The sequence below is a fragment of the Micropterus dolomieu genome, linkage group LG23, assembly GCF_021292245.1.
Source record: "Micropterus dolomieu isolate WLL.071019.BEF.003 ecotype Adirondacks linkage group LG23, ASM2129224v1, whole genome shotgun sequence".
Taxonomy (NCBI): Eukaryota; Metazoa; Chordata; class Actinopteri; order Centrarchiformes; family Centrarchidae; genus Micropterus; species Micropterus dolomieu.
This window is the reverse complement of record NC_060172.1, coordinates 19,990,123-20,001,169: the sequence shown is the minus strand read 5'-3', so window position 1 is coordinate 20,001,169 and position 11,047 is coordinate 19,990,123. Positions and strand designations below refer to the sequence as shown.

The 11,047-nt window shown below is 40.9% G+C and overlaps 1 protein-coding gene across 4 annotated transcripts in view; it reads right to left on the bottom strand.

Moving 5' to 3' along the window:
* Positions 1-3,672: 3,672 nt before the first annotated feature.
* dclk1a (doublecortin-like kinase 1a) overlaps positions 3,673-11,047 on the bottom strand; it is a 47,712-nt gene continuing 40,337 nt past the window's right edge. The window contains exons 8-17 of one of the 4 annotated variants that reach the window (XM_046039509.1): positions 10,630-10,802; positions 9,731-9,850; positions 8,028-8,174; positions 6,839-6,972; positions 6,593-6,670; positions 6,369-6,465; positions 6,163-6,243; positions 5,943-6,056; positions 3,883-3,960; positions 3,673-3,762 (exon numbers count right to left, since the gene is read on the bottom strand). In XM_046039509.1, coding sequence (XP_045895465.1) covers positions 3,673-3,762; positions 3,883-3,960; positions 5,943-6,056; positions 6,163-6,243; positions 6,369-6,465; positions 6,593-6,670; positions 6,839-6,972; positions 8,028-8,174; positions 9,731-9,850; positions 10,630-10,802 — 1,112 coding nt within the window. Of the gene's footprint in view, positions 3,811-3,882; positions 3,961-5,640; positions 5,715-5,942; positions 6,057-6,162; positions 6,244-6,368; positions 6,466-6,592; positions 6,671-6,838; positions 6,973-8,027; positions 8,175-9,730; positions 9,851-10,629; positions 10,803-11,047 lie in introns of those variants that run through there. The other 3 variants (XM_046039507.1, XM_046039510.1, XM_046039508.1) reach the window with 3 other exon arrangements.

Below are 11,047 nucleotides of genomic sequence, written 5' to 3'. Positions count from 1 at the left end.
CATTACAGACAAAAGTAAATGCTTTGGATTAACTCACGTATTGCATGTCAATGTTTTGCTCACATTTAATTTGTAATATGGTGTTAGTTTGTAGGGAATGTATAAGGTGCCGGGTGGCCCGCCAACAATTTTTATAATTAACAATGTGTGAAACTTGATTTAGGCAAAAGTTCACATACACCTGACCTGAAAGCCTTTCTAACACATGGTTAACATTGTGAAATGTTTTAGGAAATACAACTACTTGGTTAGGTTTAGGAAAAGATCATGGTTTGGGTTAAAATAATATGACACTATTGATTTTTGGTTTTACACGGGACACAAACAGCAGTCTCCAGTGTTTGACCCATACATCCGTCTACCCTGACCTCCTCCCTACATGGACTTTGTCACAGGCCTCCTTCCTTTTGGAGAAGTGTCCCCTGGGCAAAGAAGTATCCCATCAATAGGCTCTTTTTGATCCTACTAAAATATTTCACAGGCTGACAGGAGAATTACTCCTAATATAACCCAAATAATTACTACAAAAACCAACAGCGACACATCTGTTGTTTATTGATTATTCAGACAGTGGTTACAGGGCGACCATGTTCTATGGGCTTATCACACTGCCATCAGCCACCACTGAAAAGAGGATGAAAATGACTGAATGCATTTTCAAACAGATTTGAGAAGAGCAACATTTGAGAAAGCTGAAAGTTTAGAAAGGTGGACAGCTTTTCTGGGGGCAGAGATATTTTATAGTTACCTAAGTGTCACTGAAAGTGTTGGCAGACCTACAATGTCTCCAGTTGGTATAGTGTTGCTACAGGTAAGAATAGAAATAAAATGTCAAGGTCTGGGAATATGCCTGGCAAGATCATACACAAAGCACAGAGACAGCTGTCTGAGATCCTTATTTGCTCTGTAACAGGCAGAAACCTATGAAGCACACAGTGGAGAGGTCCTCGTATTCTTTTTTTCCCCCATTAAATTCATCAGGCTATCCTCTGGAAGGGAATATAATATATATAATACAGGACATATTATTATCTGCAACCATGGTGAAGCCAAAATAAATTTCCATGGAGAATTGGGCCTTCAAAAGGTCCCTCTACTCCATCATACCATGTGTACACTGAGCATCTGCCCTGTCAAGTACAGAAAATTTCAAATCCCACGTCTCTGACCACAACTGCTGTGGGATTCATAACAACATATCAAGTACCACTCTAATCAAGTGCCACCCCTGCAGATAATATTTAACAATAGCTATATAAAAAAAAAAACCTTAGCGGGATGACTTATTTATAGGACAAATTTACAGTTAAATAAATCTGTATCTAGCAAACTCAGACATTATGAGATCCTTGGTGGTCCATGCTCACAGGAGTTGTGTACTGCATGTCTGGCCAGCAAATCCAGTCATGTAGCAAAAGGACTGCAAGGATTCTGAACTCTACAGACTGATGTTTTGAAATCTTACATTAACTAAACACATTAAAGCCCTACAAAAGACTCTAACAATTTGTTTTTGAAACATGTTTTAATTATTACCATAATTATTGATAGACCATTGTTGAACAGGAGGTACAGGTATTTGTATTGCAACAGATTGTAATACTGTGGTGCAGCTGTGAGAGCACTTTGGTAAACCACATGTGCCCATGTGCTGGAGAGTATGGATTTCAACAGCACTAAAAAATCATACTGATCTGGTCAATATGGCGGCACATTACTGTATATGTGTGATGAGAATAAATACAGAAACCTATAGACAAGTAGGACAACTGCAGGGAGATCATCTGTAAAAAATAAAAAATAATTAAATATGTGAAATCTAGCTTCTCTCATTTATCTTACATCAGTTACTGGAAATCTCTTTACCAGTTGCTTTTGCAAAGGAAGTGACATCATTCCCAGCATCTGACAAGAAGCAAAGATCTCTTCTTCTACTACTCTAGATTTGTCTTAATAGTTTCATCCAGTTGGTACAACTCAAGTCGAAATGTGCTTCTTCAACTCAGCTGTATACTGAATATCAACCTGATGATCTCCTCTGAATTATTTTTTTATTTACTCACTGACGGATACACACATATGACTGATTTTTTTTCTTTTTACAGTCCTCATAGACTTACTACTAGTAAAGAAATATACTGTATTGTGAACTATCAAAATAAATGAAATTATGTTATTTACATAACATATAAACAATACTTCATCACGAAACTGTTTTTTTTTATAAGAATAGGCTACTGTATGTCTGTCATGCTTTCATCTGAATAAATGAAGCCATGAATGAGGTTGTACAGAGCTGAAATAAATCCTCTTATATCTTTTTACCTGTACTGCTTTCCAAGAGTGCTGCTGGTTCTCCGGCATCCACACTGTCGTTCTCTCAGACCTGTTTGACTGCACGTAGACTGCAGTACTTTGTGCAAATAGGCATCTCTCATAAACTGTTAATTGTATACATTAAACATTTCTCCAAACCCATAGTGGTACACCTGGGCTGCCACAATCCTACCTTTCTTTACTGCTGGAATATGTGGATAAAATATGTCTTTAGTGTTGGAAAGAAAATTGTAAACAAGGCTTTCTATGTTAATGAGCATCAACACAACATAACATGATTAACATGAAATCAATACAGAATGACTGCGGAATTGAGGAACACATGTGATGCTGAGTTTGCTACACAAGCACCTGAATGCTGCTGAATTTTGTGTATCAAGATGCCATTAATGAAGCACTTAACAAAATGACAAGGAGGAATCAAATGCACCGTTATTGTCTTAATGTAAAATGTAAACTGTAATACTGCAATCCAACATTACAGGAAGGCAACGCCAGTACTGTGTGGAGCACAGCATTATAGCACAAGTGCTGTCATATATCTTTTTCAGTGCACCCTGTTTTTAATCCATTTGTAAGAAAAACACCTTTATCTACATACTGTAGCATTAGCGTTACACTGTTTATCAAGTCTATGGTAGCCTACTTCAAAATTTTTGAGCTCTGCCTCTACAAACTCTTTCCATTCTTTTCGTCTGTCAAGCTCTGAGGACAAATCAACAAAAGGATACCCTTCATGAAAAGGGGAAATACATATAAAAAAAAAATGCAGTGAATCAAGAATGAATAAATAAGGTTCAATAAAACATGAACATTGGTCCATATTCTCATATTGCCCTGTAGAGCTGCTCCACCATAAGGAAGTTTCCATGTTGAGCCCGGATCATCACTGAAGGGTAAACAATACTGTCACCCTTTCTCGCTCCTTGAGCTCTGCAACATGTGCTCAGATGAGAGAACATTAAAAAGAAATAAATGTAAAGTTTTTCCCCTCATTACGCCTTTTCCCTCTTTCTCCTGATCTCTGGTTCCTGTTGCCTCTTTAGTCTTTCTCCCAACCTCTCTACCCTCTTTGTTTCCGCTCGCACACCCTATGATCGATCTCTCCTCCGGGTTTGGAAAGATAGATTCAGGAAAGCTAAAAGTTCTCTCTCATTTTTTGTTTTCCCCTCCACAATTTCCCCCCCTCTTCACCCCCAGCCTTAGATGAGAGGCTGTGGGGAAGCTGACGTCTCCTCCTCCTCCTCCTCCTCCTCCTCCTCCTCCTCCTCCATATACGTAGAGGGAGGAGCTGGATGAGGATTTTCCCTCCTCCTCCTCCCCTCCGCCTCCTCTCTAGAAGGGCGAGTTGGGGGAGCAGGCGGTACTCGCCGAGCTGATGGAGATGTCATCAGAGTCAGATGGGAGGCTGGGGTTCGGGGAAGGGTCAGAGCAAATGTCAAGGGTCAGAGAGGAAGGGACCACGGGCAGGCCAGGGAGGCAACTGGGAGGCTCCGTCCATAGAGTTTTTGTTTTTGATGTTGTAATTGTTGTCACTATCGGCATCATCTGCAAAGGCAGTGGCTTCACATCCGGGTGGCGTCCTCGTCTGAGAACCTTCCCCTCCTTATCAAGAGCGGTGGCCTGAAAGAAAGAGGAACAGGAGAACATAATGATTAAATAGTCTCAGTGGATAATCCAGTATGGAGGACCAGGTGAGCCATACACATTTAGCAAGTTATTAATTAATTGATTTAATTTGGACAGTCAGAAGAGGGATTAACAAAAGCAAATAATAAATGAATGAAGGGATTTATCAACTATTAAATAAACTATCAATGAAAAGATTAATAAAATATATTTAGCAACATCTAAAGGAAAAGTGGAATCAATTCAACATCACAGTTCTTAAATTATTTTCTTAATTTAATTTGTTTTTTCTAATTCTCTTCTTTTGTTGTTTTTTTTCATTAACTTTTCTATTTCCTTTCTTTGCTGTCATTTTATTTCACCTTTGTGGTGTTTTTTGTTTGTTTGTTGTTTGTTTTAAAAAGACTATGTACCTTTTAAGAAGAGGAAATCACATTAAAAAAGTTAAATCCATGAGAAATTAAACACACCCTTGCTGAGTTAAACACACTCAGGTATTTTGCTCCAACAGCATGTCTTGGTCTGGTATGACCATTACCTTATAGTGGCTAATGTTAGCAAACTTAAGGTAGATATTGCTGTGTACCTGAGATTACTAAAATTCAGTTCACTTGATTTATTTCCTGCTTCCTCCCCAACTCTACTTGGAGCGTAAATCAAGACAGTCTTGAAAATGAAGGTAGATCCCTTTTCTTTGTTTTAATTGCCACTATGTGATACAGTGGCAGCTGTAGTCTCACTTTACCTCAAGATTTGGGTTCTCACAGCTTTTTACATATTAGGGGTGGCTCATGATCCATTACATCCATCTTTAATTATATGAAATACTTCATTTTGATGTTTATTATCTCTTTTTAATGCTAGATTAATGCTTTGAATGGCTGAGTCTATTGAAGCATCCATTTGTAATGAATTCATTCAAGTCGGTTATTAATTCCTCTTGCCAGTGTCCAATTATTGTAAATACCAACCAGTGAATTTATAACTATAAACCTTTAAAACCATGAACCTCTAGGTCCTCCATAAATCAATGGTGGATAATGTGACACAGCAGGAGTTGGGCAATGGGAGTTGAATAGCAAGTCCTTGTGTTAGTAGGAGGCAGCCAGGTAGGGAGCATGATACCAATAACATAAAATAAACAATCACTGAAATTGAATATGACAAGCAGGGAGACGGGGCTATTTCTTTGGAAGGCAGCATTCACAAAGAAACTGAGTAAAAAAGTGTTACTCAGTGAAAACATCAGCAACACAGCAGCTTGTTTACTTGGTCTTCTAGTAAATGTTCATCAGGGGCATTTAGGAAAGAAACATTCACAAGGGTCATTTTAAGGGTAACTTGTGCTTCCTTATTCACACAAACAGCAATCAGTAGCACAACACAGACAACAAGGCTTTAGCAAGAGACAGATGATACTGATGCATGTACGGTATAAAATATGTGATTATAGCGAGCGAGTGATTAAAGGAAAGAAGCAAAAAGCCAACCACAAAGACCAAAAGAGCAGGGACAAGGTGGAGCTGTCAAAGCGGCACAGCAGCAGCCAGTCAGCGGGGCAGCACGCAGGGAGGAGGGAGACATCAATTCTAGAGACACTATTTTGGTTTGTTTTGATTTCTTGCTCATTTGTGACCATCTACCCAGTTGTGTCTCTATGGAAACCTGGCGTACCTTATCCAGTACATGGCCGGGTGCTGGTAGAAATCCAACGACCCAGATCTCTGCATAGAAAAGCTGTCATCCAGCTGAACACAAAGAGAAACCAGCACAATCAATCTAAATACCAGTTCATTTGAAAGCAGAAATAGTACAAGACACAAACTTCACTCAGAAAGTCGTAGTGGTCTGAAAGTTGCAGAAAACGTTGGACCTCTGCATAAACCAATGCAATTTAGTGTGATAGCTACAACTTTAAAACAGCCGTAAGACCAGTTGGTTTATGGGTACTGCAGTTTCTAGTGGCGGTGACTTACAGAAATGACTGAAACTCCTGCAGTGGTGTCGTTGACCTTCGGACTGGTGTTGAAGTGCTTCTTTATCTTCCCTGCTACTGACAACTGATGATCATTCTCACATAGACCCTCATCCTGTATCGTGCAAGAGAGGAGAGGGAATAAAGTTCATGTTTATGTGAAAATATTGCAACTGAACAGATGTGAGGGGCCCAATGAGCTCAATTAACACTGAACTTACAGTGACCCACGGGTGCTCTAGCACCTGGAGAGCAGTGTATCTCTGATCCACCTCCACCTCCAGCATGGATCGAATCAGCTCCTTCAGCAGCAAAAAAAACCCTGGTGAATTTTTACTCATTCTAGATAAAGTGACTTTCCTCCAACACGTGGATCGGTTAACAATACACACAAAGAGACGATGTCTATACACACACAGATATTCACCTTGGCTGTCTCTGACACGTTATCCCAGTACGGTAGAGGAAATTCTAGCTGTCCCATTAGTATCTGATCAAAAAGCACTTCCTGATCCTCACTGCTCCTGCGAACAAAACAGTTGCACATGAATGTGTCTATATAAATAATAAAATACCTCTTTGGAGTATCACAGGAGTAAAGATATAGAAGTGGAATTTCACTTGGTGGCGTAGCTCTAGCTGTTAGCTTACCCTCGGAAGGGTGGGAAACCACACAGCAGGATGTAGGTGATGACTCCAGCTGCCCAGATGTCCACCTTAAGGCCATACCTGCACAAAGACAAAGACATGTTATGACTAAGGCACATAAAGAAAAAGAAAAGTTACCATAACCATGCAGGGCCGAATTGTTCCTTCTAAGACTAGAAGAATATTTTTCTCAGCCTAACTACATTAGGACATGACTCATACAATCCACTATGGTACTGTAGCCCTTACCCTGTTTCTGCAATGATTTCAGGTGCTACATATGTCGGGGTCCCGCAGACAGTGTAGAGGGGTCCGTCCACCACAGTCGCCAAACCAAAGTCTCCCAGTTTCAGGCTTTTGCTGCCATCTGCATGCTCATATACCTAAGCACACAGACAATGCACATGCAATGCTGTTAAAAGCAGAATCTGAAATGGCTTCAAGGAGATGAGTATGATCTGGACTGTGAGGCATAACAACTCCTGTGTGTGCAGCTGCATGAACAAGACTTGCGCATCTTGCTGGCGTATGTGAGTGTTGAATTCATCTAAAGCTTCTATGTGTTGATGTTTTTTTATGATTATAGCATCTTTCACTTTTGTTACAAATAAAACATGTAACAATCCTGGGGATGACAGAGGGGAGGGCTAAAGTGTCTAATTTGGTAGAATCACTGGGGGCGTCAAAGTCTGAAAATTTTCAAATCCCACGCAAAGCGGCTTTAATCAAGTACACATTTCCAGTGATTTGCAAACACCAAACAATAGAAAAAGTTAGCAACTACCTGGTGAACAGGAGGGATCATTTAGAATCTAAAGGGCCAGATATTTCCCTCAGGGATTGGTAAAGACCAAAAACACAGCTAAAAAAAGAGTGAACATTGGACACCTTTGTGCAGCTAATTGACAAAGAGCCAGTGACCAGAAGGGTAGAATTTCTCTTTTGGCAGCCCACTCAACCGCAGCACTTCTTATTTAATTGCAACAGTTGGAGAGCAAAGAAGGGCAGACAGAGCAGAAGAAACACAGGAGAGAAAGCTATGACCCTATCTTAGAGTGGAGCATTTCTAATGTCTGAGTCTGGCCTGACCATCACTTGACAATGGGAACTCGAGATGGTAGAAAGAGATAAAGGAGGGAACGAAGAACAGTTGAGCTTAGAGGAGGAGGAGACAACAACGAGGAGGCCGACAGAAGAGAGGAGGAAGGAGAGAAGGCAGAAACGAGGGAGGCTGGAGAAGGAGTGTGCGGGAGGTGTGAGGGCAGCAGAGATGAGTCATCTCGCTCCTCTGTGAGAGTCCAGAATGAGTGATATTACTTCACTGTTCATTCAGAAAGGAGGGAGGACGAGGGAGAGACAGAGGGAGACTACACTGCGGCAAGTTATATGACAATGAATACAGTATTGACACATGGAGACCAACTCTGTGTGAACTCACCAGCAGGTTCTCTGGTTTGATGTCTCTGTGCACAATGTTGAGGCTGTGGAGGTATTTGATGGCGTTGGCCAGATTGTAGAGCATGCCACTGGCGTCTCTCTCTGTGTATCTGTTGGCAGAGGTGATGGCATCGAACAGATCTCCCCCCTGTGGACACATCATGATGGACGGGCGGGTTGTCAGTATTAGAAACAATGTCACTGGAGTTTGTTTAGCGTTTTCACAAACAGAAACAGACAGATTGCACAGTTGCTCATATTTTCTGCTGAGAAGCTTTTTCTGCTAGAAAGCTTATTTGGTAGTGAGGGTTCTTGTTTGCACCACAAGCTGTGTCCTCATTCCTCCCCTTCCTCCCCCTGTCTTTAATATTTCCCTTTAATTGTAATTTTTCCTTTAATTCACTTTCTCCTCTCTTCTCTCAGGCCTTTTATCTGTTTGTCTCAGTTTCTCACATTTTTCAGTCTGTATGAATATATAAACCTTTATTTATTTCCCTCTCTCCCTGAGTGGACTAAGTAGAACAGAGGCTTAAAATAGGGCTAAATCCCTCTCTCTCTCTCTCTTTCTCTTGCCCTCTCTCTCTGCACAGACTCAGATACACTGTCAGTGTCCGACCTGCACAGCGACAGTTATTTAAACATGAGGGCTGCCGAATGCCACTGCTCAGCCTCTAAACCAATGTATTTGCACCTCTTTGCCTCCACAATGTGGCCAATAGTATGTGGACACCCAGACATTACACTTATATGCGATTGTTGAACATCGCATTCCAAGTGTGGACGTTAATTATGCTGCTACAACATCCCGGATGTTGGAACCTGGCTGCAGGGAGTTTTCTCCCAGTCAGTGAGGTTCACCACTGATGTTGGGTGGTAAAGCCCGGGTTAGCATCCCTAAGGAGTGGGATGGGGTTGAGACCTCTGTACAAGCCAGTTAAATTTTTCCACACCATTCCACAATTTCTTTATGGGTGTTCGTCACATTGAAATAGGAAAGGTCTTCCCAAAACTATTGCCAGTTTTCCCTTAATTGAAACTAAGGGACTTAGCCCAAAACAGCACCAGGCAAAAGGATAAAAAATGTGTATATCATTTTTTTGCCTATATTTTGTACTGTCTCTCTCGATCTCTTGCTGCTCTCACCCATTGCCTCCCCTTTCAATGCATCCATCTGTCACTCTCCCACTCCCAGTCATTCTCGAAGTGACTCTTTCCACCTCATTCATCCACAGCCTCCTCTCGATCCTCCTACTTTGGACACGCTCGCACGTACACACATTCCTTCCCCAGATTGCCTCTCATCTATATTCTGTAGTACTCTACACCACAACATGAACAGATGGATCACATTCCTGGCTCCTGAATTATGCACAAACATTTCTTGACTCAGAGAGCTAGAGAGAATAAAGAATGTGAACACACGAGCGCTCGAGGCCACAGACCGATTCTCTCAATCCCACACTGTGTGACTGGTTGGAATTCATCATTAGCTTCGCCGGCTGAATGTTGCTGCTCTGTTGCTGCCTCCTTGCTCCTCTCTGTCGCTCTAAATTAGGAGATAATGATCACCAAAATATATATAGGGAACACATCCATCCATTATCTTAGTTTGGCCAAATGTCCGAGCCTGCCATAATGAGAGCAGATGACGCACTCAGTCCACATAACAACACATAATTGCAGAATACAAACATGGCTACACACCTTGACCAGCTCCATCACCAGATAGAGTTCGTTGTAAGTGTCCACCTCCTCTATGAGCAGGACAATATTTGGATGTTTGACCCTGCGGAGGATGGACACCTCGTTCTGGATCATGTGCTCCTGGAATAAGAATTAAAATGGATTTATGGTCAAGTGAAATAAATTTCTTAAAGGAATAAAGAGCATTGAACAAAGTATACACATGTCTGGTGTGGTCAGAAGTGTGCCCTGTTGCACCTTTGACCACACCCAACAGTGATGTCACGGTGTATTGACACACCTTGAAGTACATTTCTACATCACTGCAGCAAAGTCAGAAGATAAACCACTGGAGGTCAGCAAAAACAAGATTTCTAGAAGATGTTACATTGCTCTTTACGTGACTCCAGACTAAGAAATACGTCAGCCTAAAAATGTAGCTGAAGGGTTGTTTTACTGTATCTCCTATTATACTGCACTGATTAACTGCAAACTGTACATGTTTCCATCTGCAATCAAGACAGTAGTAGCAGATGAGTGCCAGTGGTACAGGGTACTTTTAGATAGAGGTGGATATAATTCATAACTCATGTAGATTTGTCTTGGAGGTTTTTTGAGTACAGGGAAATTTACATACATTTTTAGATTTTCAGATTAAATGAAGGACTAAATGCTTTTTTTTATATGTGGATGGCATTCTCTTATGAATTAGGCTAATGAAACTGACTTTTTGGACATATATTTGAGCAGTTTTCAATACATATATATATATATATATATATATATATATATACATACATATAATAAGTAATCTTTTTTTCTACATGAATAACATTTAAGCCAAGCAACAACATTTCTACTTGAGTGGGTAAGCCTTCTACAGTGCTCTCTTGCCTTTAAGGTCACAGTTTGTTGCTTACCTTGCCTCTGCATTTGCCCTTGTTGATGATCTTCAGAGCGTACTCCCGTCCTGTGGAGTGCTCCACACATTCCCGGACCACTGCAAAGTTCCCATCGCCTAACATGCGTCCCACCTTGTAGCGGTCTGATATGTAGGACGGCACAGCTGGAACCTCATTGACTAGAACCTCAGCTGCAGGGAGGAAGCACGAGGTTTAGAGCAGGTGAGGTTTATGTAAAATTTGAGACAGTTCTGTGTCCTCTTTGAGTAAACAAATGGTTCTTCAACTTAAGTTGATTAATAAAATAAATGAATAATGAGTGGCCATTTTCCTTCATGAAGTCACCAAATCATTGTTTGCCAACCTTTACAAAATTTACCAGCACATCATTGTTTGTAGTGTTACAGAGTTTTATGTAGGCCGAGAGTTGGAGAAA